Source organism: Larus michahellis, chromosome 1 (genome assembly GCF_964199755.1).
Source record: "Larus michahellis chromosome 1, bLarMic1.1, whole genome shotgun sequence".
In the NCBI taxonomy this organism is placed as follows: domain Eukaryota; kingdom Metazoa; phylum Chordata; class Aves; order Charadriiformes; family Laridae; genus Larus; species Larus michahellis.
The window spans coordinates 91,965,911-91,993,909 of NC_133896.1; the positions used below are offsets into that span (position 1 = coordinate 91,965,911).

The following is a 27,999-nucleotide window of genomic DNA, read 5'->3' on the forward strand; positions in this document are numbered from 1 at the left end:
GAGAAGACGACTGCTGTATAAAACAAGTTTTATTTTTAGTTAAAGACAGTGGCAGATGGTTCCCTCAGCGCAACCGGCGGGCTGAAGATCTGGTGATGGGGGTTGTTTTGGTGGGGGTTTCTTCCTCTCTTAATTCTGCCGATAGCTCTAGAGAGAGTAAAATGTGTCAGTAACCAGCACACTACTGCCTTCAACAGAGACGTACACAGGCAACATAGGCCGTGCTCTGAAGCCCTACCCTCCTTCTGCCCTTTCCCAAAGGAACATCCCTGTGGGGCCAAATCTACAGCCTTTCTCCAGTTTCACCTTTTGAGCGTACAGGTACAATGCCTTACCGTCCTCAGAGCTGTTCTCCTCATCACTGGAGAAGGTGATAATGGCTTTTTTGCATGGAGGACGCTTTTGGGCACGCTTAGGGTTTCGGAGATTGCGAGGCTTGGGGGTGACAAAATCTTCATCCCTGTTGACTGTGTTCAGGGGATGGCGGCATGAACCTGCCAAGAAAAAAAAACACACACACAAAAAAAGGGAAAGGTAGCAGCCATTCTGTCTGTCAGGGTGAGGAAGAGTCCCTAGGTGTCTCTGCTGGACTGCAGGATCAGGGGGAAGGCTGCAGTCTCACAAAAGGAACATACCTCCTGTTGTTTTCTGCTTGGCTGGCTCTGGCATTGGAGTTCCACTACCTTCCTGGCATGTCTCTGCTGAATCCAGCCCTCGGTTATGGGAGGCAGCCAGCTTCTGCTCCAGTTCTTCAGCCAAAGCCTGATGGAGATGTAAGGGGGGGGGAGTGAAGGGGTGGGGAAGACAGGGGGAAAGAAGTATTACATCCATAGCAGAATTGCCATCAGGTCCTCTGATAAATTGTCGGGGCCAAGGAGTAGCCTGCTTAATACAGAGAACTGCAGGGCTTTCCAATCACTGTGTGTTAAAAGCAGTTGTTTTCCTGGCCCGGCCACTTGCCCCCCATCCTTACTTTAGTCTCAGGTTTGCCGCCTGCTCTGCGGAATCGAGCCATCACAGTTTGGAAACAACTGTAGACAGCTGGGTCTTGGAGCTTGTCTGCAAAGCAGTCAAAGTTGTCCTGCAGCTTGTGAAGGCCCCGTTCTGAGAGGGGAAGCAGAGTAAGGCAGTGGGCCAGATCCCGATATTGACGCTCAGTTCTGGGAGAGACAGAGATTGCCATTAGCTCCTATGAAGAGGGATGTGTAAGGATGAGCCAAAAACTATGGCACATGAGGATAAAGCGTATCCTGCAGGTGCTTCTGCCCGGCGGAACATGAGATTCAGGTTGTTCTGTTACACAGTGCCATGCCATACCAACCACTTCACAACCGTCACCGTATTCCCCCAGACACTGACTTAGTGTCTGTCAGAAAAACACGAGGCTTCGCTGTTAAAGAATGCAGTCATTTGTTCAAAAAGCATCCAAAGTTATTGCCAACTATGATGAATATATGCGCTCAGTGAGGTGACGTCTCTTCTTGAAGGGCCTTATTTCAACTCAATAGTAAAAAAACCCCTGGCTGCTCATTTTTGCATGTTTGAGATAGTCTCAAGCAAAGCTTTATTTGATGTTCTCTCTCTCTCTTTCCTGGGCAGTTACAGGCCAGTTACATAAAAGAAGGCCATTTTCATTAAGACATAAAGTGAACAAATAACAACAACTGTTTCAAAGGAGGACTACATTCAAATTCCAGCAAAAGTTATCGGGAAAAAAAGGCAAAAAAAATAATAAAAATCAGCAAACTAACATCCTTAATGTAGCTCACTGTGATGGAATAGAAGGAGAAAAAGCTCGGCCAAAGCCCCTATTATTCATATATACAAAGCAGAGGGCCAGAAGTCTGTCTTGCATATACCCTCTCAGAACGCACCGTCCAAATACAGACAGATGGAGAACAAAGCTGCAGCATCCAGGTGCTTCCACATTTTAGGTCTGAATGATACTTGCATTACTGCTAGCGTGCATTAAACTGATCATCTTTCTGGTACAGAAATATTAGGACATTTTAGTAAAGGCTTACACACATCGTTTTTAACAAATGTGGTGTGAAGAGCTCACCAGTGTTCTTGGGAGGCAATTTTGGAGAGAGGGGCCACTCTCCACTCCGGTTTAGGAAAAAATATCCAAATATTTCTGGGGAACATGCAAATCCCTGAGGCAGCTGAGCAGGTCACATGCCCAGGCACTGTGTACAAATGGCCAAGATAAACAGACACAGCTTAAACCTCAAGGGCAAAGCCACAACGATGGAAAAGGAAAACCACAGGAATGGAGGAGGTGCACCAAAATGAAGATATCACTGAAAGTACATGAAAGAGGCAGATAAATTTCTACTATCTCATTGGGAGGGGGTGGGGGGAAGTATACTTCTGTGTCAGTGAAGTTACAGCCTGGGGAAAGGAGCAACAAACACACCCACCCCAAAACCCAGGAAGCAAAATGATATCCAAGATTCATGGGATGGGTCCTGCGCTATATACTCTGTGATCAGCACCATGAGCCAGGTATGCCCATCTTGCAGAAGAGCAGAGCAGAGGCATAAATGTATAGTGGCACAGGCTCTCAAATAAGAAAACGGAGTCCCAGGCAGAGAGTTAGCACTGAGCAGCCCACGCACGCGGAACAAGGACGGGCCTATATCAACTAGACAGTTGAGATCACCCCAGACAGGGAGCTCCCAACTTCTCAGTTGAACGCGCCTATTTCTTAGCTGAGATGCAAGGGAACAGCCTGTGGAGAAGGACCACGAAGGTGCATAAAACCCACACACGGGATGTCTCCTTGCTCAGCTGTAATGCAGATCTAAATTGTCACAAAACCTTTTCCCTAAGAAAGGAGGGAAGGGAGAGGGGCCGATCACAGTGTAATGAGACCTGAAGCCTTAATTTATACATATTTATTAATGAATTTTTAGGAGGAAGATGGGGGGGGGGGGGGGAAGGAACCTAATCTAGGTTATCTCAACATTTGTCACTTTGCCACATGAAAAATATGATGGGAACCTGTTACAACCACTGTATACAAGCTAGTTTCTTGTAACAATTCCCAAGAAGATGATTTGTTTGTCAGGAAAATTACGATTACAACCCACCTGGCAGTCCGGAATCGCTGACAAAGTTTCTCCACCAAGCTCTCTGTCTGTTTGTCTTTTGTAATATAGGAGAAAAGATGTCTGCAAAGAGAAAAAAAAAATGGGAAAGTTGAGAGCTCAGAGAGGAAACCTCATTTCTGCCTCCACCATGGGATGCCTGCAGCTATCCTATCCGTCTGGGAGGTCCTGCAAAAGAAAACAAGATTGCTCTGCATGACTCAGTCTTGGTTCAGAAGCTAAAAGTGTGTATAAATATATTTCAAATACTAATCACAGACCCTGTTGGGGGACAACTGCTATGACGTAACGTATAATTAGAACTGCATGTTTGTGTAATAGCACCCACCTAGGATGAAACTAAGAAATCCAGCTAAAGTAAAGACCCTTGTAGGTCTGGAGTAAGAAGTGCTAATGTCTGTGCAGGGCCTGAGGCAGGAGGGACGCTGAGGAGGCTGCAGTGTCAACTTCTGATCAGCTCCTTCCATCCAGTTTTAAGAGCATACAACACCTCCAGACAATTTCCTCACTTCACAAGTTGTGCTGGCACTAGAATGTTTGACAAGCAGACTTTGAGGGAAGTGGGGTGGCCTGCAGTATTTTTTTGTCCCCCCACTCAAAACCATTCCTGTGACTTTTTTTTCCATTATGAGTTTCCTGAAGGCGTGTTACTGTATTTTGGTTCAATGTGAAAGTGGGTGTTACTTTGCACTACAGTGGGAACAAAGCCTAACAGAACTTAAATGCTAACCTGATCCCACATTTTTCCTAGCTTCTTGAGGAAAAGAGAGACATGGGCTTTCACACAGTTAAGTACTTCTGCATTTTGCATGATGTCCTCATCATCAAAATCACTGAGTAACTTCTATTTATTGAGTAAGAAGGTCCTGCTGGCCTCCCTTTTTCTCGTACCAGCATTTCTGTTAACTTAAACTCAGTTAGGTTGCCACTGGCCTTGATATAACTGCTCTAAGCACATCCTTGTTCAGTTTTTGTTATGTCTACAACCACCATGCTAAGCTTCTTTTCTCAGATACAGAAAAGAGACAGTATCATCAACAGTCCTCTCTCTGCATTTGTTCCAGCATCAATTCTTCTTTCTTTAACTTAAGTGACGAGAACCGTGGCAGCATTCCAGGCAAGGTCTCACCAGCAATACCAATGCTTCCCTATATGTAAACCAGAAAAAACTTGACTGCTAAAACAGCAAGTGGAATACATCTCTAGCTTTAGCCATAGCTTTAGAGCAGGGGTTAAACAATTTCTGAACATGCAACCTTACACTTTGTTCTGCTAATTTTCATCTCAGTTATTACTGTAGCCCTCTCAATCTCCATGAGCTAGTCCTTTAACAGCAATACTCCCCCCTACTATCCCTATCTTTTTTACACCTCCCTATTTTTCAATTTGGCAAATATCCCTGGAGCATAATCTCCTCCTGGCCTGTGATTTTGTCCACCAGGGTTTCTGAGTTAAACCAGATCCTCTCCACAATGGAAACATTACATATAATGCTACATGGGGAAACACTTCAGTTTCAACTACTATTCCCTTTTTTCCCTGTTTAAAGAATATGATGTGGTGTGCTAACTGATGATCAGATCTTCTTTAAAATTAATTTAGACTAATTTGATACTTGTCTACTTTATTAAATTAATACTGACTTTTCGCTTATTTGCTAGGCGGCTCCAGTTCTCTCTCTGTCTGTTTCTGGAAGTCAGAGAAGTCCATCTATAGCTGTCTTAAACAAACTTTAATGCAAGCGCTATGCATATTATTCTCTAGGTCTGTGGTAACACCTCCAGTTTGACATTTATTAAAAACTGTACTGAAAATTCCAAAATTGTGTCCTTTTTTTGTATACATGCTGCCTTCTTGTTTCTCTGCGATGGTTTGCGTCCACCTCAGACACTAACTTACACTTCTACATGTGCGGTCAGTAGCCACATGCTGAATTTCCCATTACTTCACATTACCCTCCTTACTGAAAGCTGAAGCAAAACATCCATATACTTTTGCAGACATAAATTATCATCAGTCTCATCAGCTTCACTAATGGACCTTTTTTGTGCCTTCCAATTCCTACCTGTCCAAAATTCCATCCCTCTTCCTAAATCCACTGGAGTCTCATGGACAGAAAGACTAGTTGAAATAACTCACCGGACATTTTACTATTCTTCTCTTCAGCAACAGCAATACTTTTGTTTTGTCCCAACACTCCCCTCTGTAATCCACAGGGATTCACGCAACTCATAAAAAACCCTCTCATGTGGTTAGGCTTCAGATATGAGAAGAAAATTTCTGTAATTTACCACTAAAGACATTCTTTGAGCTGCCTATGAGCAACCAATACCCTCAGATTGAAATATTTCAATGTGTCTTTATACTACGGAATCATGCTTTCTTGATAAAAAAACCACCAACAAACCACAACCAAAAAAACCCCACAAAACAACAAACAGATTAAAACCCCCTAAACCTAAATCTGTTACCTTAGCTACAGTTTTACTAAAATTGCTTACAGAAATCCAGTAGGCTACTAAAATTACACAGGTAGCCTTTAAAATCTGTTGTGTTCTCCTAATGTTGCATATTCACGTTCCCATGCATAAACCCAACTGTATTCCTTTTCTAGAGGCAAAGTAATTTTGAATGAGCCAGTGAAAACTCTTTGTGAAGTCTCTCCTCACCCCCAACTATGTGGCTTTAGAATCAATTCCCCTCAGCATGGCTCCATTTCAGATGCAGACTGAAAGAGTCGGATCAAGGAGAACAACTGAAAAAGCATGTTGTATATGTCACCATAGTTTCTCCTCCCTGGATCTGGCACCCCCTTTGCATGAACATAGTCCTGGTCGAAAAAGATTTCTTTAACCCCAGCATACCTCATAATAATGTGGAAGGATTCCTCCTCTACGCCACAGTTAGGATCTGAGAGACGACTGATTATGTCTGGAAGCAGGTTATAGATGGCATTATCCTGTGCAGAATATAAGGTTCTACATGAGATACAGAATTATGAAGGACAGCTCGAGTCAAGCCAAATAAGCTGCCCACTTAAAGTTACCTCCTTTCTCCCCACCCCGAATCTACTGATTGAAGACATCAGCTTTTCAAGATGAGCTGTACACAGCCAGCCAAACCTAAACTACTTGGCTGAAGCTAAGGGGGAAAAAAACCCCAACCAACTACACAAGCTAACAGCAACTGCAACCCTTAGTTTGCAACAGCTCTGTTCTTTGGCAGGCTTGGATGCAGTTTCTTTGATTTCCAACCTTGTCACAACCCAACAAAAAAGCTTCCTGGTAAAGGAAACTTACACAGCAGTTCAGCTCAAGCAACTGTCTCCCATCTTGCCTGATAAAGCCCAATTCAGACTCCCCTTCCCACTACTTTTTCACGGTTTTGTCATAGACACTGCAGAGGTAGGAAGTCAGCAGTCAGGTGGCCGGCTCTGCTTTTAACAGAGCAAGCCCAGTTGGTAAAGCCCCGGTATCACTGCAGCTTCTCAGGCAGCAAACCTCAAACTCTGAAGGGCCTGCAGCAGCCATCACGCTCAATGAACAGCACACAGGGGCTAATGCTACCACTGTTCTTGCTTGCTTGGGCTGCAACTGTTTCAATTTAAGGATCCTAATGTCACACAGCCAAGAGCAACTTTGAAAGGTTTCCCAGATGAGGCACTGCCTGAGCCATAAGGTCAGGGGACTCTGTTGTAAGGCCTGAAGGTAAACTGCAGAAAACCGTTCCCAACCCTGCGCTAGGCGTACACAAGAAAGCAAAGGGACAAGGCACTGGTTTGGAGCCTGCCTCTTGACGTGAATGGGTGAGGCCAAATTCAGCAACATCAGGGTTGAAACAAAACTCATGTTGCAAAATTTCCTTTATCTACCCTAATTTAGGCAACAAAGAGGAACAGACAGCTGCTCTACACCACTGACACACCTTCTCCAGGACTCAACTCTTGTGTCATTTACCCAGCCTCCACCAGCCCTCCCCCGCTCCTGTGAACTAAGGTCCCTGAGCGTGCACTTGCCTTGCTGGAGAGTTCACTGAAGAAGTTCTGAGCCACTCCCATGATTGCCTCCTCTGGGTCTATAAGCAGAGTTGCCATTTCGCTCACTTGGCCCTTCACCTTTACCATGTCTTTGAGGATGAGGTGAGTCATCACCAGTCCAGCCGTCTGCCTCACGCTTGGGCATGGGTCCCGCAACCTGACAGAAGCATATAGTTATAGTTACCACAGAAAACAGCTGAGTATCTCCAAGTTAGTGATACGCATGACAGCCTATTCCACAGACCAGGTCTGTTGTCTCCCTGCAGTGACACCTTAAAATTGGTTCATTTGGTTTCCTGGATCATTCCCACCTTCCGGAGGCCCAGTGTCACCCTTCCACAGAGCTCTCATCACCCGTCCTCTGCCAGCAATGAGTGTAGCATTACCTGGCATAGAGATGTGATGTCCAAGGCTCCACCAGGTTGGGGAAACGGATGGCCAGATCTCCTGCTGCAATAACGAGGTTGGATCTCACACCAGGCAGAGTGGACTTCTCCATCATGGTGAACAGCAGGCGCAAGTGGGAGTCACAGAACTCAGAGCTGACAGGACAGGGTACAGAAAAGAAGGCATAGATACCAAAATCCCATCTCTCAGAGAGCAGCGAGACAAAAAAAAAAAAAAAAAAAAATCAAATCTATGAACGCTCTTTTGTGTTTTGTTCTCTCCACAGGAAAGGAGTTGCAATGTTTGCTTGTGCCTTAGGACTAGGAAGGCTGGGAAGAGAACGCCAGCAGGGCTAGACATTACCTGATCATGCAGACTTTGCCAAGAGCGAGGGCTGCAGCAGCTGAGAGGGCTGGATCACTGTAGAGCCCAGGGTTGTTGCAGATCTTGAGCACCAGTGGAACAAAGGCAGAGAACAGGTGCTTCTCTAGAGAACAGGGACGAAGACAGCAATGATGCAAGCACTGTTTGTGCATCTCACTTTAAGAACAATTACTCAATTTATCCCAGAACTTCTGCAGACCATAGAAACTGGTTGACTCACTTTCACCATTGAAAAACCACCTCCAGGGAGGCACAGCAAAGAAACAGACAGCCTACATAGAAACTGGCACCGGGCAAAAAATGACAGTATTTCCTTCTGAAGCAAACAGCCTTCCTCCTGGGCCTGTTACCCACCACACCTCTTCTTTCACACAGGCAGACAGAGCCAGTGCTCCTCAGTGGCAGCCACACTTACCATCTAGAAGTTCTGTCTCACAAATACTGCGGATGAGTTCAGCTTCTGTGTCATCAGCTGAGGCTCCCACAAGGCCCAGCTCTTCCTCCATAGTGGTCTCATTTCCTGTGCTCTGTGCAGAAAGGAAGGCTATAAAAAGGACGACAGGCAACAATAACCCCTTCCTTCACAAAGTACTCTTCTCTTGGGCGAGAGGTGCATACATGTTACCAGCAGCACAACTAGAGTTGAGAACAACAGGCTGATGGAGAGTTTTAAAACCCACTTTTCCCCAAGAACTGAATGGAAATGTGAAGGATAGTCCGGGATTTGCCAGTCCACGTGCCACAGATCATCAATGAAACGAAAGCCTAGGCTACTAAGCTGAGACAGACATAGGACACATCTGGCATCGATGCCCAAGTACAGCACAACTTAAAGAACACTCAAATCCTAAAAGCATGAAGTTCAAAGTGGACTTTGAGTTCCTGGTCTTCTGAGCAAGACCACAGAAAACCTTATAGCAAGGCAAAAGCAACACAAGGGAAGAAGAGAGACATGAGTGTTGCACGGGGACCAAATCTGCATCCAGCTTCTGCTTCTTGGAAAATCTCATAGGAACCTCCTCCTGTGCGGGAAATGGTAGTGACACCGATAAGCAGGGCAGATGAGGAAACGAACTACAGATTTATCTGGATATAGCACTGTAGGCATCTAACAGAGACTGGATACCTAGGGACACATAACATTTTTCTCTATTCTTACCCACGAAAGTCAGCCTCACTACACTCTGGAAAATGTTCTGAGGTAGATGTAACCAAGCAGGGACTTTCTATCACACAGATCCTACCTGAGAGAGGATAGGACCCTCAAGCCCTATGGACCAAGGTTCCAGAAGACCTTTTCCAAAACTCAGGGCACAAATGGGTGTTTGTCACCGCTAGCAGCAATTGCAAAAGATTACACTGGTAAGAAAGCAGGTGATGAGTGGAAACGAAATGTTTGCCTGAAGCAGGAAGATAAGCACGGCCAGGGCATCACCTTCCATTCCCTTTCCTCTGTCTGTTCAAAACCCAAGACTAGTGTGAGAGTTTTATTGAACAGGGTCATGCAAGGACCTCAGCTCTCCCTGTCAATCCTGACCAAGACACGTCCATTTCCATTCCCAAAGCATGCATTACCCCAGACCTCCTGCATCCCCAGAAGCATGTTCTCCAGAAGTTTGCTGTGGCAGCAGCTGGGACACTAGAGCTGCCCATAGGAAAAAAAGCCCTCAGTTCTCACCTGGGGTCTCTGCTTCTTTGTGCTGCTGTCAGAATGCTTCTTGGTCTTCTCCTCCTCTCTAAGGATGCGGCGTCTGCGTAGCTCTGCACTCACAGATACTTCCAAATATGCTACCTGCTGCAGTGCCACCTGTCCCACAAGGGACACCAGGTGCATCAGCAGGAATGTGGGGAGACTGCTATCACCATCAGAAACTCTGCTGGGAGAAACCGCTGGATCTAGTGGAGAAAAATTACTACAGTTCAGTGTTGATCTAGACCTCTTCCCCCATCAGTTACTGCCAATTTTCACTGTATAACCCATCTTCATACTCCACAAACTCCTTCACAGCACTCGCGCCCTTCCACAGCAACACCTCCACTAGCCCCTCAGCTCTGTTTGCCTCTTGCAGTTATTCAAGGCCACCCAATTGCAGCACTAGAAATCAAGGGTACAGATTTCCTTCACCAGCTTTTTTCCTCACCAGCTTTCTGCCCATCAGCCTCCTGCAGCTTCTCCAGAGCTTGCCGACTGCAGTCTTGCAGGATTTGAGCACATATCTCCTCTGCCCCTTCTGCCAGCTGGTAGATGAGCATTACTGCTGCCTCCATGAAAGGGATCCAGTGACCACTTGGTTGGGCAAAGCCTAACGAGAAGAGGGAGCAATGTACCACACACACCAGCCACAACACGGGCTGTCTCACAGCCCAACTCCATCTCCTCCAAACCTTCCGCTGACTTGAGCTCACCTTTACTCACAGTCTCACTCAGGCAACCAAAGAGCATGTGGTTCTGTGGCAGTCGAAAAGGAGCCTTGTTCTTTCCCTGTGCTGGCTGCAGAGAGAATAGATGAGTTACTCTTACCACGTAAGAGATCCACCCCGTACCCTTCCTGGAACTAAACCTTGCTGTGTGCACAATGCTAATCAAACCCACGCTAGGCCCACTGCAGGGACATCCAGTGCTGCTGTGCAACTAAACATGCAGCAAGGACATTACTGTCACTTTTGAAGACACGGTGGCAGCACTGGGTGGATTTAAAGTTTGGCCAAGTGATGATCCGAGGCTAAGCCAGACAGTTCCACTATTTCACCTTAAATCAAAATAACTCTTCTGAAATCTGTTGTTCACTCATTATCCACAATGACTGAAGAGGGAAACTTTTAGAGCATCTTCAGCTACCAACAGTAAGTCAGCTAGATGCCCTTGCCTGAGGGTACTCCAGAACCATGAGGTTTTGTTTAAAAGCAAAATATCATCAGTAGAAATAAGAGAGGATAGCTCTGGATTCAACACCCACCTCACACTTAAGCTGTTGCAGTCCCACCACATTTTAGGTTGGGATGAAGACAACGCATAGAACTACTAAATCAAGTATCACAATGTCCGAGAAATCCCAGCACACCTGTGGCTGCCTGATCAAAATATACATGACCAAAACAAGCTACTGCTTGAGGATTTACCAGCTTTCGGTGGCTGGAAACAAAATTTCTCAATTCGCTACAACCTTACTCTCTGTACTGAATTTCTGGTTATGGGGGAGGAGGGGAAGGAAGAGCTACCACAGTCGTTCAAGTACCTACAGTTCAGTCCCTCGTCATGTACAAATTTAACTGCACAGTCAACCTAAAACTGAATTACAACCGCCTTCAGAAAATTTAATAATGTTATGATACACATTAATTCATTAAGGTCCTGCAGTAACATCCCCAGTGGAAGGGGCGAACACAGAATGATGGTGCTGTTTGAAGGAGGGCTGCTTTTATGCTGGAAGTCATGAACCAAAATGCCCTAAATGCTTGAGTCAAAAAACAAAGAGGGTTTTTTTCCTCCCAACTGCGTTAAAAAAAAAAAAAGCATAAACTGTTCCACAGACAAAGAAGCTGTCTGATAAGTGACCATCATGTTACTGTAAGTACAACATGGACAGGTTTGAAAACCTTTTATGTTTTATATTCAGCTGTACAGCTGACAACTCCCAAATATCAATTACTAGGGAGGGCAAAAGAACCACACCACCAGAAAACATCAGTAGGGGAAAGGGCTTCATGGTTGAGGAAACACAAATCTGCTTAGAACGGGGAGTCTGAGGAAGAGAATTGAAAGGAAAACAGATTTTTTTTTTGTGCACTGAACTCTTTACTAATTGAATTCAGCCTGTTGCCTAATGAAAATACTTTTATTACATGTTCACTGATGTGTGCTAAGCTTTCCAGACAGTGTTGCTGAATGGTCTCAACCTACTTAATTTCAAAATCCATAAAAATTTAATCACTTTTCTCTCTTCTCAATACAAACCATTTCCCGCCCCCTTTGTTTCTGGATAACTGTGTTTCTGAATGACCTCAAGAACAAGCTAAGAGTCTTACCTTAGGGTTACTGGCAAGTTTGGAAACTGCATTGCATACTTCTTGAGCCAGGCGATAGTCTTCACATGCCTTCTCGGACAACCCTACTGTCACCAAGACATCCAGGTTGCTACCTACGATCTCCGGCTTCCCTCTGTGGAAAAGAATGGGGGTATTACATGGAGTTCCTCCTGAAAGTTCACAGAAATATGGAAAACCAAGAGAAATACTCCTTGTGCCTTGTGGAAGGCAGTGGTCTGAGTAAGAGAAAAAAAAATATAAATCCATCCAATGACTATATAGTTACAGGAGCAGCAAGCAATATTCCACAGAAGCCAGTATAATCCATACTACATTAAGAGGTGAGGTTCTCCAAAGCAAACAACACTGAGCATACTGTCTCTTTGTAAAGAAAGACTTGACTCTTCTTATCAGAAAGGAGCAAAAAAAAACAAACAAAAAAAAGAAAAAAAAGGGTAACATATAGAAAAATGTTGAGAAACAGAAGCTCAGGACTGGTGAGATGTGACACTTCCTCTCCTACTGTAGGAAACAAAACAACACAACAACAAAAAAATCCCAAAACCCACTCCCACATCCCCCCCTCCTTTCCACCTCTGAAAGGCAGAATTGTACATTCCTCAGACCAGGCCTGATCAGAGGATACAATTAACTGGGTGAAGGCGGCAAGAACAGAACCTAATGTATTTAAAAAGAGAATCTACAAAGTTTACAACATGCATCTATAGGACAAAAGCAATAACAGGCAATGTTGTTGTTATTTCACACACACACACACAGACTCAATGCAGGATCTCATGGGATATCCTGGAAACCTACAGTTTTCTTGAAATCCCACAATTTTCAGGGAAGGATATTAATTTTGAGACGATGCCTACAATTCTGCCACAAGCATGTGGGATGGGGTGGCAGCAATACCTTGGAAAGAATATCTAATACTCAAATTGCAGAATTGGCTGCAAGCTCCAGAAATGGCTCTAACTCTAGAGCCAAGAACTTCAAGACCATCATTATGCAAGCCTATTTTTGACAGATGAAGGACTGAAGTAGGAAGAGCAAGAAGAAATCAGCAGATAAGCTAAATGCCAAAGGGTTCCTGGGCCGGGAAACTGAGGAATGAAAGCCTTATAGTACAATTAGACTCTTTTTGCCCCCAGAAAGGGAAGCAGATTCATCTGCCTCCATGCTAAAGACTACAGACATCTCTACTCAGCAGCTTCTCACTGTTCTTATCCAAACACAGACAAGGTTGCAGAGCTGTGACATGGCAAACCCCTGACAAGGGATGGACATTCAGAACACAAAGAAAGTAATGTTGTCATACTTGTTCAGAGGCTGTGCTGGTGGGACCCAGCACAACCATATTTAATTCCAAGTTTTGTTACCCCATGACCCAGTTGCTAATTTTGAAGCTGCAGAACAAAGGGTCAGCTGATGCAGCACCCACAGTTCTTCGAAAAAAATCAACTCCCTGTACATCCTTCCACCCACAGTATTAGACTAGGCCCTGGGCTCACCGTGCCATCATCCCCAGCAGCATCACAGCAGCACGTCGTTCTAGTGACGAGCACTGAGATTTTTCTGTGAACCGCTCCCATAGCAGCTGGATCACAGCAGGCTTTACTTCATCCTTCTGCACAAACTCTGAGATCTGGAGAAGTAATGCAATAAAACAAGTAGGGAGAGGCAGAGGAGGATCGACTTCAAACCAACAAAGCCATTAACTGAAATGACCACATTTTTAATATAAGACATCTAAAATTACAAATACACTCCAAACCCAGGCAAGGTAAGTACTCACTATTTCTTCTAAGCACTGTATTGTTCCTAGCGATGCATCCACCATGATGAGAGAGAGAGAATGCACCAGGCTCTGGGCCCTGGCCCTTTGAAGGAGAGGAAAAGAAAATAAAATAATTAAAAAACAATTAAAAGGTAAAGAAAAAGGAACTGTGACAATTACTCTCCTATTCAGAGAGTTAAGGACATCTATTAGATAACAGAGCTGATCCCTGGGGACAGGAAAACTTTCCCCTTCACTTGCTGAAGTTCTCCAGGTCACCCAGCTCAAGTGCCAATAACCATGACACGGGCTCAAAAGTCCACTGTCCTTGTGCACTGCTGCTCCTCCCGGTGCTCAAAGACCCAACCAGAGGCACTCACCAGCCACCTCCCAGTTTGCTCTCAACCACAAGTCAAACTACTAGAGCATAAGAAACCTGAAAATCTCTGTATGAACAAATAAGGCCAGAACTCAAACTGCAGGAGAGTCATCTCCAGGCAATATTATTAAGAAGAAATAAGCAGCAGTGGGTGCTGATGGTGCAAGTGAGGGTGAGGCATGGTGCATCTCGCCAGGGATCACACTTATCATAGTGAATGTGTATCCAGCAGGATTTACATGTGAGCAAGTGCCACAGTAGAGAACAGACATAGCTCATCCCTAGTGTGGAAGAAACCAGCATGCAAGCGGTACCCACCCGCAAATCCTCAATAAAGATCAGCAACAAAGACTCCAATAACATTCTCTCATCTGCCATGCGCAGAGATTTGTTACAGAAAGATTTAAGATTGGTCTGAATGAAATACAAATAGAAATGTGTGTGAAAGCACCCAAACAATAATAGTAACTAACCTTGTATAGTGTGAGTGATAAAGAAACGGTGTATATTGAAAAATCAAGGACACAAACTGACAGTTAGAAAACGAGTAAACACTGAGGAATGTGTTGTGTACATCAGAAGCAGAATGCCTACACTCAGATAAGGCCATAGCATGCATGACATATCAGCAAAAAACCTGAGCTCTGGTAACAGAAAGACAGCTCTAACTTCAGACCACACTGTATACCATTCCTCTTATTATCCCAGCAGGATGAGCTACGACAGCCATAAGAAATCCAAAATGAGGGAACAGACGTTGGGCAATGCCTTTGCCCAGCGAGGGTGAAGTATGCAAGACACTTAGTCATGGGATGACCCCATAACAACAGTCAACTCCCAAAGGGGTTGAAATAGCCATCCAAAAAATTGGTTTGTTGTTGCCAATTAAGAACCCTGTCTACGTGACAAACCTTCATAACTGACACCCCTTGTTCCCTATCACATAGAGGCCCTACCCAGACCCTTTGGGCACGTGTATCCTGGTGCAGTGCTTTGTATGAGAGTGAAAGTTATGAGCAAGTTAAGCATGAGTGCCCGGTAACAGTTTTATTTAAAGTAATTCTCAGCTTCTCCTTCCATAAGGTCTGATATGGAGTTTTGCTGTCTTAATTTCCTACACATGAACATCATGACAAACCAAAAGCAGAAGCTCAGCTGGAGGTCCCACAGGAAGATTGGGATAGTCAGATATATAAAAACATTTTAGAACTGCATGAATGTTAGTAACAGCTCAAAGAGAAAGCATCTTTACCACTGGACGCAAACCTTACATTTCAGCTCAGCATGAAACATGGCAAATTTGATTTCTCTTCCTGTCCATACCCAATTCCCAACAGATCCCCGAAATGGATTTAAAAAAAAAAAAAAAAAAAAGAAAAAAACTTCAGATTAGGAAGACCCTTACCTCTCTGAATCCCCAGTGGGGTTCAGATAGAGCCGCCTGTAGGCATTCAGTACAGCCTCCTTAACACCAGGCTCTTTTGACCATACGAGGGGGAGCATCCTGCGGACTCCAAGCAGTGCCTGAGGCACACCAAACTTTGAGACTGTCACAAAGAACTCAATGGCTTCCTGCACCACTGCAGAGAGAAGAACAGTTTTGTTAGTGCAGTTCTTTCCTAACCCCATTAGAGCGGCCATTAAACAAATTCACAGGCCTGCTGCTCTTACAGCAAGCCCTACAATCATCTAAGATCACTCCTACCGCCTGCAGCGGGCTCAAGTCAGAATGGGGTCATTAGTACAAAGTCATAGATGTCTTGCAGGAAAAAAGGCACAGATTAAAAATGTTACAGCTAAATGTAAATGAGATACATTTTTGAGACGAGCACAGAGGCCATGTCTGAGAAAGAACAAAATTCTCTTCAGGGAAGCAGTAGCTTTGGAAAAAAAAAGATCTCATGGTCACAGCAGATAAAAGCAGCTGAACATTAAGTCCCAGTGCGATGCTGTAGCCTGAATAACTAAGCTATTTGATGTATAAATGGGGTAAGGAATAATGTATTTGATTCCAGCTTAACTACTCCTGAAATACACTGTCCAGCCTTCTGTTCATGAGACAAGAAAAAACATTAAGTTGGAGAGCATTCACAAGGGAGCCGCAGCAACGATTAGAGGGACTGTACAATGAACAGTTCATAGAGTCTGACCTCTGGTTAAGTGGGAGTTTACCCAGTATAAGCTCTAACTTATAAATCTGAATAAAGATCTGATAAAGATCCCCTATCAGACATGTGTTTGCACCAAGACAAGCTGGTATGCTTCCCCTGCCTCCAGTCACACCAGAAGATACATATTTGCAACACAAAAAATAAAATTAAATCTTGAAATCTTAAATCTTTAAATAAAAAAACCTAAATCTGAGCACAGACATCCCTTACCACCCTCCCCCTCACCCAGCAGCATGCTATCTCCAAATGGAGACAATGTCTCAAACTGCCCAGTCCAAACACCCAACTTGCTTTCCTTACGCTACAGCATAGGACAACAGGGAGGTGGAAAGTTAGTAAAATCTGTGCAGCCATAAAAAAACAATAAACCAAACCCCATGTGTTTAAGTATCAGGTGAGGGGCATCCTCTCAGCCTGGAGCTTCACATGACCTGTAAAGAGACCGAACTCAGGAGTTTGTTTTTGTGTGTGCGAACAGCCAATGACATCCAAACCCTGCTGGGGAAGCCCACACGCTTATCACAGGTAACGTACGAGTTCTCAATACAGATGAAGCCTCAGAAGAGTCTGCGTGAAGCTTGGGAGCTGTAGTCCCCAGACCCATCTGTACCGCAGAACCATGCGAGCAGTTGGCAAATGGATCCGCCAGGCAGGATGAAAGAGGAGGGGGCTGCGCCTCAGCTCCCTTAGGGGTGCCAATTCGGGCAAGCACTTAAAAAGGGTCTAACTGGTTACAGCAGTCCTCATGTTAAATATGAATAGCTGAATTAACTCAAAGGCCTACTCTCCAACCACCTTTCACTACAGCACTGAAGACGACCAGGCCATGGAACCTGTTGATCAGGATCACTTTTAGCTACAGAACAAAGTTTAAGGAAAGGTGAGGTGGATGAGACATGCTGCTGAGTTCCCCTCTTACGGCCAGCATAACACCTGAAGCTGCATCAGGGCACTGAGCAAGTAACAGAACCCAGCTTCACTGGCTGTGCTTACTTTAGGAGAACCTCGGCTGAGATGATGAACATAAATCCCCTCCCCCGCAGGAGGGGGGAGTCACTATAAATAAAGTCATTTTGGTCACCTGGCTTCTAAAAACACTTTCCATGTTCATATTTAAAAAGTGGATTCCTAAACAGCCCGTTCATGCCCTAACACATCCTCTTCATGACACCCATTTAGACGGCACTTGCTGTTCCAATATCCTGGAAATGCCTGTGATATCCACTCAGTTAAGCGCAGCTCCAAACTTTTCTCCTTCCCCTGGAGCTCCACCACTCCCACATCTCTGCTTCAGCAATGGGAAAAATCTGGAAACACTGAATGGGGGCGAAAGAGCCCCATGGCTATTTCACACACCTGAGACAGAGTTTTCGTACATCATCCTGCTGATCAGGCTCAGGGCTTCTGTGATTTTCACTGAGAAGTCGTAAGCATCTTGCAGGTATTGCACCAACATCTCCTGTTTGACCAGCTCTGTCTGAGGCTGCTCTTCTGGTACAACTTCTTCAGTATTAAGACTACTGTTGCCACGCGGAGGATCCTCACTGTTCTCACCTGGGCATGAACCTGCACAGCATGAACACTTGTTTGTGAGCAGTATTGAACGTACGAGAGAAACAGGCACGGTTTAGGGCATTTTAACCCTTCTCTCCACTCCATACCAACAGCTTCAGAAAGCCAGACTTACTCAAAAATCCGTCAGACTTAGCTATAAAGACAAAAATCTCAACATCCTGGAGAACAAGTTCCAGCACTATAACGTGATGCACCGCAGAAATGCCAACGTAATACAGGGGTGGAGAAAGGCATGGTCCAGTTGGGGTAAAACACCATTAAAATGCTGAAGGGGCTAATCTGAACTTGACAACTACCCAAAGATGAATGAGGCCCTAAAAGTGAATCCAGGCAGAGCAAGAAGGCAGCAAACACTACGACTCTCTAGCAAAGTTTGTGCAAGTGTGGAGAGTTGACAAAGTTAAGAAGATTAAATTATTTAGACGGTAGCCTTTTGATAGAAATGAGCTTAAGGGGATTGGCTAGGAAACCTTATTTTGAAACAAAAGACAAAGCATGTAAAGTCTTATGCCCTGAGGCTTGAGCCCCAGATAAGCAAGACTTTGCTTGAATCAGATACTTGGACAAGGCTGCTAAGGGTAAGCATTATGTGCCACTACCTGTTCAGGAAGCAGAACTCCCAACAAATTCAGACAGGACGGGAAGACTGAGTGGATAACACTGGCTTCACTCCCCTCAGCAGATATTATGCGAGTTAAAGCATCAGAAATGCACTTCTAGTGGGAACATGGAGCTATTCTGACCAGAAATTAAATAACAGGGCTACTGTGATCCAGCTAAGATGCCAGGCCACTAGATGAGCAAACGATCCAGAGATGGTGCAGCTCTGTGAGCTGTCAAGTATACACAGAGAGAGCTCCACGGGTCAGAAGGAGGGATGGGGCATTCCAGAGGGTTTTGGTCTAGCTCTGGCATCAGCTTGGACTTAGGGGAGACAGAGCGATCTAAAGCGGTTACCTGTGTAAAGTCTCTTCAGAACACCCAAGATTGTTGCCTCCTCGTTATCCTCTGTAGGGCCACTGAAGGGCTCCTTCCCCTGGAAGCGACACAGGGCCTTCTGCGTAAGGCGGGCTGCACTCCTGGACAATGACATTGCCCAAGAGAAGAACATCAGCAACCCGTTAGGGCAGGACACAAGGGAAACCATCCAACTTTGCCCTGAACACCTGGGAAAGCAGCTCCTGCCCGCATCTTGCGCTGGGTGCCCATGTCAATCTCTTCCTACAGAGTAACGTTACTGGAAATCATCCCTCTACCCTGGAGCTCAAACCTTTCTTGAACAGAGAACTAGAGACCGACACATCCCACGAGATAAACACTCTCTCAAACTACAGAGCATTCTTACTTGTAATTCAGCTTCCTCAGCAGCCCAGTGATTTGCTCCGATGTACTCTCCGCCGTTTCCTCAACTTCCAGCACCTCCTCTTCCCCTTCCTGCGGTGGTTGAAAGAGCTGCTGTGTGGCAGCCCTAACTTCTGGCAGCATTGCTTCCCACTCTTCCTCTGGGGTGATTGCTGGAGCTATTAAAAAAAAAAAAAAAAGAAGGAATAAAGAATACAGAGACTCAAGTGACACCCTAAATGGGGAGAGAAACTCATCTGGAACTTAGGAATTCTACTTACCCCACCCCCACACCCCCTGCCGACTCCACCCCAGGCAGGCACTATTCCCATTGCTGATCCCTCCCAGACTGCACTAAGAATAGGCAAGAACTCTTTGGCATAAAAAAAGAAACCATTGAGGGTAAAAAAAAATTACAGGTAAGAGAAAACCATCATTTGCTATTTATTGTTTTGTAGACAGCACTGGTTCCAAGGCTAATCAAGTTTAAATTAATATCTGACCAAAATTATGGTTCAAGCAGCCCTTGAATGGTTGAAAATGGAAACCTAGGAGGGTGTTCATAAGTATTTTCAGTTCTTATCCTGAAAATAGGATATTTAGCTAAATGAACTGTTGGTCTAGGTATGGACATTCATACAGTCCTTCTACAACACCAGTGTATGAAAAATCATTTTGAGTTTAATCCCGGTTATCTGGCATCTGGCCTCACCGTCTCACTGTAAGATCTGAGACAAAAGCCACCACAACCTGGGAGCAAATTTAAGATGCGGAAAAATAAGCCCTGGTACGCCCTGGGAAGGGGAAAGAGGAAGAAAGGAAATTACCTGCTGTGGATCTGCCATGGTCTCTCATTTCTTGCAGTTTCTGCGTCTCTTTTTTCAGTGGCTCGGCCAAGTCAGCACAGCTTAACTGAAGATGCCAGGAAGAGAAAAAAAAATATGTTACTTATCCTCCTTTTTCCAAAATGCTCGAATTCTCCTTTCTCTTCCACTCCCTACTTTGTCAATCCCCTCAGATAACCCTGGTTTTGGAAACTGGAATAGTAGACTCCGGTCATCATCCTAGAACAGGAACAGCTGTCAATTGCCAGTCTAAGGCTCAGAAGCTCAGGAGAAGGTGCAGCTCAACACAAAGAGCTGCAGCTCTGTGCAGAATGTTCTAAAAGACTAATTCTGATCCTAAGGAACAAAACCCCACAGTGGATTCAAATCAAACTGCTGCAGGTTTTTCCACAATCAAGCACATCACAATTCTGGCCTTCAGAATACCTACCAGTTACACCAAGCTGGGGAAGAGCCAGACGAAACAAGATCTAAGCTTGGGAAAACGACCTGCAGGGTCAAAGGCTACGTCGTCCCTCCCACAAGACACATAAAGGCTGCTGCCCTGGCTATAGCACACTGCAGATATTCAGCCTGCAAACAGTCATCTAGCATATCCATTATACTAGTCAAAATTACCTTGCAGGAGAAGGGATTGTTGGACAAAAACGCAGCCAGGAGCTGGATCGCATTTTTAACTACTACCACAGATTTGTCTTTGAGACGCCCAACAGCCAGCGATACCACAGACTGAAACTGAGTCAAAGGCAGGGCCTAGCACACAATGAGAGCATAAACAAAGTTATCAGGAAGGCCTAGAGACTCATGAAGAGTTATTTTACTGCAGACATATGAATGTACTAAAAGGCACAGATTATAGATTCATAGAAAAGTCTAGGTCTGAAGGGACCTCTGGATATCTTCTGGTCCAATCTCTGTTGAAAGCAAGGACTTAGATTAGGTTATTCAGGATTCTGCTGAGTTGAGCCTTAGTATATCTAGTGAGGGTGATGTTTTCCCATGCCAACGTCCAAAAAGAGCTTGCATACTGCACTCTTCCTTCTAGTCTGTCCTGATAATAAAGAGCAGTGTTTAATTTGTGTTCCCCAGTTCCCTCACCCCCAGGACCTTTGGTCTCTTGGGAAAAAGGAATTGCAGATGCCACGGTACCCAGGGACAATACCTTTCTCTGTTAAATTTCAGTCTCTGCAAACGAAGAGCAGGGTGACAGAAACTCCCTTACAAAAGACAACGGGGGAAGTGACGACTGAGACAACACCATTTCCCCAGCACAGACTTGCCTTGCGCTGAACGATTCGAGTGAAAAGCTGCAGCACACGGCTGCGCACAAAGCCATTGATGTCACAGATGTGGGCCTGCAGCATATTCAGGAACTGGTCCCGAGTACCACGGGCAACTTCCTCCAGCTTGTCACCATTCAGCACCTGTGTCAGCACTTCTGCCATAGCCGCCAGAATGGCATTTCGCATCATATAACTCTGCAAAAGGAAGAGTTGTTGAGCCAGGAACAGACAAAAAGAGATGACTTGATGTGCCAAGGGGAAGGCTGGCCCAGAGTTCGGGCCTTCTAAGCCCAGGCTCCAGCCTTAAGTGAATTTCTCCATTATGGAGTTTGTATTAACCTTGGGTGAGTGTGGCTGTGCCTGCAAGACAGAGCAATCCAACCCTTCTATCCAGCTGGGTCCACAGAAGCCAAGAACTGATATCAGAAACACTCATGGCTTTTAAGGGCAGTTTAAAAAAAGGTAACACAATGACAAACTCATTAAGTACTGAAGAACGAGGGATAACAGCTGGGATGTCAGTAAGCAGACCAGTAAGCAGTCTCCCGTTCTCTGATATCTGGGAGTGACAGCCAAACAGTAGATGTCATGGTTTCTGTTTGCTTTTCATCTTTTAGGTAAGGGCAGAACCTATTCCGAAGGACAGGTTTTGACAATCGATCTCTATGAAAGAGGTTCTGTTTTCAAACAGAAAAACTGGATAACTGGATAGCAGCACCTCCATCGCTCGACTTCTCCAGACAGGTAATTATGTGGAAATGTACCTCCCCATCCAAGTGACGCAGGAGAACGCTCATGTTGGATAACACCAGAGCTGGAATCCGTTCAGACAGTTCAGTTATAAAGGTAGCATAACCTTTGACTCCAGAAGTATCACGAGCCAGATCCTGCGGAGATTTCTGTCCAATTTCCCTGCACAGAAAGATGAAACAAGGAATAGGGTGCCTCAAATTGCTAAGGATAGAAAGACAACCCTTGGGGTGTTTTTCTCACCTTAGCAATTCGCCCACCAGGCTCTTCAGACCATACTCTGTAGCCCAGAGGCTCACAGCCTGCGCAAACACTGGGGCTACATGTTCAAAGTGCTGCAGCATCTGCGTGATCTTCAGAGTGGCACCTTTTGCATGTGAGGAAGAAGAAAAAGGTCAGGGAAAGTAACTGGGAATGGCTTCAGGAAGAAGGTAGAACAGGAACTCACTGAACATGTGATCATAATGAACCAGAGCTGCAGCAAGTAGATGTGTCACAGCCTCCCGTGTGGCCCGGTGCTTCTGAAGACCGATACTTGGATTCTCCAGGATACGGTAGCAGCTTCCTGTCATTAAGCTAAAGCCACAGAACAGAGATGGTCAACCTCAGCATCACAACTTGCACCAACATCATTCGATGCACTGCACTAGACAAACATTTCTCTCAAACCAGAGAGATCATAGAATCATAGATTCATTTAGGTTGGAAAAGAGCCTTGGGATCATCGAGTCCAACCATCAGCTCCACTCTACAAAGTTCTCCCTTACACCATATCCCTTAACACCACATCTAAACGAGTCTTAAACACATTCAGGGATGGTGACTCCACCACCTCCCTGGGCAGCCTATTCCAGTGTCTGACCACTCTTTCTGTGAAGAATTTTTTCCTAATGTCCAGTCTAAACCTGTTGCAAATGTCCAGTCTAAACCTATCCTGTTTCAGCTTGAACCCAATACCTCTTGTTCTATCGCTAATTACCTGTGAGAAGAGACCAGCACCAACCTCTCTACAATGTCCTTTCAAGTAGTTGTAGAGAGTGAAGAGGTCTCCCCTCAGCCTCCTCTTCCTCAAACTAAACAGTCCCAGCTCCTTCAGTCACTCCTCGTAAGATTTATTCTGCAGGCCCTTCACCAGCTTCGTTGCCCTGCTCTGCACTCGCTCCAGCACCTCGATATCTCTCTCATACTGAGGTGCCCAGAACTGGACACAATACTCAAGGTGTGGCCTCACCAGTGCTGAGTACAGGGCGACAATCACCTCCCTCCTTCTGCTGGTCACACTATTTCTAATACAAGCCAGGATGCCATTGGCCCTCTTGGCCACCTGGGCACACTGCTGGCTCATGTTCAGCCGCTTGTCAATTAGAACCCCCGGGTCCTTTTCTGCCAGGCAGCTCTCCAGCCACACTTCCCCAAGGCTGTAGTGATGCATGGGGTTGTTGTGGCCCAAGTGCAGGACCTGGCACTTGGCCTTGTTGAAGCTCATACTGTTAGCATTGGCCCATCAGTCCAATCTATCCAAGTCTCTCTGTAGAGCCTCCCTATCCCCATGCATATCAACACTCCCACTTAACTTGGTGTCATCTGCAAACTTACTGATGATACACTCTATGTCCTTATCAAGATCATCAATAAAGACATTAAACTGACCCCTGAGGAACACCACTTGTGACCAGCTGCCAGCTGGATTTAACTCCATTGACCACCACTCTTTGTGACCGTCCATCCAGCCAGTGCTTGATCCAGCAGATCATATGCTCATCCAGGCCATGAGCAGCCAGTTTTTCCATGAGGATTCTATGGGGAACAGTGTCAAATGCTTTTTGAAAGCCTAGGTAGACAATATCCACAGCCTTTCCCTCGTCCAGTAATCGGGTCATCTTGTCATAGAAGGAGATCAGATTCTTCGGTATCCTTAAAAAAACTGATCAAGCAACATCTGAATTTGAGAGGCCTACATGAGGAAAGGAAGTGGTTCCTAAACACATTGCTTTTGCCTCAAGATGGCTTCCTCAGCTTCCCAGCGATCTGCACCCTACAGAGGGCTGTAATACCACATCACTGGCAGATATAACATTTAACTCTCCCTTCCAGAAGATCACTATCACCCATCCCACCTCTAGATTGGCTGGATGGTGACATCCACAGGCTAGTGGTCAACAGCCCAATATCTAGATGGAGATCAGTGACAAGTGGTATCCCTCGGGTCTGTATTGGGACCAGTACTGTTTAATATCTTCATCAAAGACATAGACAGTGGGATCAAGTGCACCCTCAGAAAATTTGTGGACATCAAGCTGAGTGGTGCAGTTGACATGCCTGAGGGACCGGATGCTATCCAGAGGGACGTGGACAAGCTCAAGAAGGGGGCCCATGTGAACCTCATGAAGTTCAACAAAGCCAAGTGCAGCGTGCTGCACCTGGGTCATGGCAACTCCTGGTATCAATACAGGTTGGGAGATGAAGCGATTGAGAGCAGCCCTGTGGAGAAGGACTTGGAGGTACTGGTGGATGAAAAGCTGGACGTGACCCAGCAATGTGCACTTGCAGTCCAGAAAGTAAATTGTATCCTGGGTTGCATCAAAAGCAGCATGGCCAGCACATCAAGGGAGGTGATTCTGCCACTCTACTCTGCCCTGGTGAGACCCCACCTGGAGTGCTGCATCCAGCTCTGGAGCCCTCAGCACAGGAAGGACATGGACCTGTCGGAGCAGGTCAAGAGGGCCACAAAAATGACCGGAGGCCTGGAGCACCTCTCCTATGAGGACAGATTGAGACAGTTGGGGTTGTTCAGCCTGGAGAACAGAAGACTCCACGGAGACTTTATTGCGGCCTTTCACTACTTAAAGGGGACTTGTAAGAAACACGGGGACAGACTTTTTAGCAGGGCTTGTTGTGACAGTCCAACGGTAGTGGTTTTAAACTAAAAGAGGGTAGATTTAGACTAGATATAAGAAAGAAATTTTTTTACAATGAGGGTGGCGAGACACTGGAACACGTTGCCCAGAGAGGTGGTAGATGCCCCATCCCTGCAAACGTTCAAGGTCAGGTTGGACGGGGCTCTGAGGAACCTGATCTAGTTGAAGACGTCCCTGCTCATTGCAGTGGGGTCGGACTAGATGACCTTTAAAGGTCCCTTCCAACCCAAACTATTCTATGATTCTACATCCACTACATCCTATACCTGACAAACTCTTCTTCCACCACCAAACCACCCCAAAGCTGACGGAGATCCAGCTGCAGCAGCTGCGTGAGCAGTTGTAAAAGTGGCTCCCTCTCCTCTTCCCATGAAGATTGAGCGGTCTTGGTACGGTTTTTCTTGTTCTAGAAAAAAGATTACATGATACGATACACCAGCAGCTTAACAACAGAAAAAACACCGCCACCCTGACTCCCTCAAAAAAAGAAAATGACTGTTAAATTCTGCAGCATTAAGAGACATACAGAGAGATGTATGAGAAGCTTATATGCCCACATCAAACGACCACTGCTGTCATCTTTGACCACAGAAGAGAACTTGAGAAATTACTGGCACACTAAATGTTTAGACACGTATTGTCCCTTTGGCTCTTTTCCATGTAGTCTCACAGAAATCTCAGTACTCCACATTATGCACTGCTCTTGATGGCATCATGTTTAAATAAACCCAGCTATAACATCTGATAGATACTACAGAGTTCAGCAAGCTTACATGTTTTCTACTTTTATCATCTTATTTTCCCCCCAGTCCCCTCACCTACCTTCCCACCAGGATCCACCTCCAACAAACTATTATTGCAGGTTTCCATTTCAAAGGCATCCATCAGGCCAGTCAGCAAATAGCAGTTCATCTTGAGAGCATTGAGGTGTGCACTGCGGTCTGCATGGCTCAACTCAGAATCACCCAAGATGGCAGGAAGTTCATTGGAATGTTTGGACACCACTGAAGAGAGGTAGAAAGCCATGAGCACTCCTTGCCAGACCCCTCAGCCATCCTCTCTTTTGGAGACTTCTTTTGGAGCAGTCATCAGATTACCAAAGACGTGTGCTCACATCTCACCAGCTGTAACACGGGCTACTCCCTGCAACCCAAACCTTGGAAACGCTGTCTTATCCTATTCCCACAGCCCCCTGTCAGCTCAAAGAAACACTCACTCAGAGCTGATGCATCCCAAAGATGTACTTTCCAGGGACGCAGGGAAGGGGATTTTCTGTCGGCCTGCCCTTACAGCAAACACGCACAGCTCTGCATTGTCCACCAAGATTACAGACCCGTATTACTGGAATGGGCTGAGGGTGCAACCCAGCTGGTCAAGTCACATTAGCCTTTATATCATCATCGAACTGCCAGAGGAGAGCAACCTCTCTATTACTCCTGCTTCAGCTGGAAACAACGGATACCCACCCTGCATCATCAGCTCCAGGGCATCCTCCTTGACAGCAGTCTGCACAGCTCGGAAGTGGCTGCAGGGCAAACACAGTGTGTGAGGGCAGCGAGTAAAGGCCATAGGGAGAGGCATGAGTGCCCGGGCGCCCCAGTCTCTCCTCAACCCTCCTCTCCACCCGCTTCATTCCCAGTGTCCCTGGCTCCGCGTTCGCCGCTCTGTACTCACTGGAGCAAGCTGTAGAGGGGGTCGAAGTGCTGCAGCACTGCCAGCGCGCCCCGCGCCCGGAAGGCGGTTCGGAAAGCTGCGGGGAAATACGGAGAGGGGGCGAGAGGGGGACGCAGTCACAGCCGTGAGCGGGCGGTGGGAGCGGGTCAGGCCGGGAGAGGTGGTGGTGGGAAGGCCTTACCTGTGAGGGCGGGCGGCAGCTCGCGGACGGTCAGCACCTCCCGCACCACGTAGCGCCCAGGGCCGCCATCCCGCAGCAGGTCGGCCGGAGCGAAGGGCAAGTGGAACTCCCAGGCCACCGCCATGGCCCCGGCACAACCCCACAGGCGGCCGCCGTCGCCGCCTCAGGCCCGGACACTCCAAACAGCGCGCGCGGGCCGCTCTGGCCCCACCCCCCTGCCCCGGCCTATCAGCGCCCAGCAGCGCAGCCCCGCGGCGGCGCCTCGCCCAATCGCCAGCTCCCTTTCCCACTCCGACCGTTAGCGTGACGTCACATTCTCGTCCTTCCGCTTCCCGACGGCCACAGCGACCGGAAGGGGAGCGTCCGAAGCCACGGGGCGGGCGGCCCGGCTCGGCTCCTCCTTCCCCGGCGGCACCGGTACCGCCCGCGGGGGTCACCCCAATGGCGTTGGAACTGGTGCGGGCGGCGGGGCGAGCCCTGCTGGGCCGGGCCTCGCCCCTGCTCCAGGCCGAGCGGAGCATTAGCGGCGGAAGGGAGCGCTGGGGGCCCGTGCGGCCCGGTCTCCCCGTGCCCCTCTCCTCCCCGCTGGCCGGGCTCACCCGGGCCATCCGCATCAAGGAGCCCCCGAAGCCCAAGCAGGTGGATCGTTGGACGGAAAAACGGGCCTTGTTCGGGGTCTACGACAACGTGGGGATCCTGGGTAAGAATTCATCCACCCCACTCCCCGCGGCGGCCCCAGGGCAGGAGGGGAGGGAGGCTGGACCCACCTGCGAGGCGGGGGGGAGGGGGGAATTGCAGCTGCCTGCCCTGGGAACAGCCTTCTCCAAGGCCTGGCTTCATTCTCTCTGCTCTGTCTTCCTGGTCTCAGGTGACTTCCAGATCCATCCGAAGAACCTCATCAAAGGGCCCAAGTGGTTGCGAGGCTGGAAGGGGAACGAGCTGCAGAGGTGCATCCGCAAGAAGCAGGTGGTGGGAGATCGGATGTTTGTAGAGGACTATCACAAACTCAACAAGAGGATCCGGTACTTGTACAGGCGCTTCAATCGTACCGGGAAGCACCGCTAGGAGCAACTGTGGGTTTGACACATGGAGATGTGGTTTTGTGGCATCATGGTCCGAATAAAACACAGTTGAGTTCTCAGTGCTTTCTGCA

At 46.7% G+C, this 27,999-nt stretch overlaps 2 protein-coding genes and 1 non-coding gene across 4 annotated transcripts; 1 reads left to right on the top strand and 2 right to left on the bottom strand.

Annotated features, from left to right (window-relative positions):
* Positions 1 to 11: 11 nt before the first annotated feature.
* NCAPD2 (non-SMC condensin I complex subunit D2) lies at positions 12 to 27,750 on the bottom strand. Of its 2 annotated transcripts, none has more exons than XM_074593059.1 (31): positions 27,614 to 27,750; positions 26,666 to 26,741; positions 26,458 to 26,516; positions 25,814 to 25,995; positions 25,258 to 25,397; positions 22,522 to 22,649; positions 22,317 to 22,440; positions 22,088 to 22,235; positions 21,321 to 21,518; positions 20,659 to 20,793; positions 20,023 to 20,107; positions 19,200 to 19,374; positions 18,812 to 18,933; positions 17,636 to 17,845; positions 15,514 to 15,688; positions 13,748 to 13,832; positions 13,464 to 13,597; positions 11,947 to 12,079; positions 10,327 to 10,411; positions 10,062 to 10,223; positions 9,599 to 9,816; positions 8,336 to 8,447; positions 7,900 to 8,023; positions 7,536 to 7,691; positions 7,129 to 7,306; positions 5,978 to 6,072; positions 3,096 to 3,176; positions 974 to 1,160; positions 636 to 762; positions 336 to 494; positions 12 to 147 (listed from the first exon to the last, which is right to left on the bottom strand). In XM_074593059.1, the coding sequence occupies exons 1-31, from the start codon at positions 27,684 to 27,686 to the stop codon at positions 65 to 67; spliced, it is 4,149 nt and encodes a 1,382-aa protein (XP_074449160.1). In that variant the 5' UTR covers positions 27,687 to 27,750; the 3' UTR covers positions 12 to 64. The 2 variants fall into 2 exon arrangements, with proteins under 2 accessions (XP_074449160.1, XP_074449153.1); XM_074593052.1 differs by lacking the exon at positions 27,614 to 27,750 and adding an exon at positions 26,847 to 27,111.
* Positions 26,075 to 26,397, bottom strand: LOC141738157 (small nucleolar RNA U85). Its single transcript, XR_012585334.1, has one exon. It is a non-coding gene; the product is annotated as a small nucleolar RNA U85 (small nucleolar RNA).
* MRPL51 (mitochondrial ribosomal protein L51) lies at positions 27,172 to 27,987 on the top strand. The gene is made up of 2 exons (XM_074593094.1): positions 27,172 to 27,546; positions 27,715 to 27,987. Exons 1-2 carry the CDS (start codon positions 27,288 to 27,290, stop codon positions 27,909 to 27,911), a joined length of 456 nt encoding a protein of 151 aa, XP_074449195.1. The 5' UTR covers positions 27,172 to 27,287; the 3' UTR covers positions 27,912 to 27,987.
* The last annotated feature ends 12 nt before the right edge of the window (positions 27,988 to 27,999 follow it).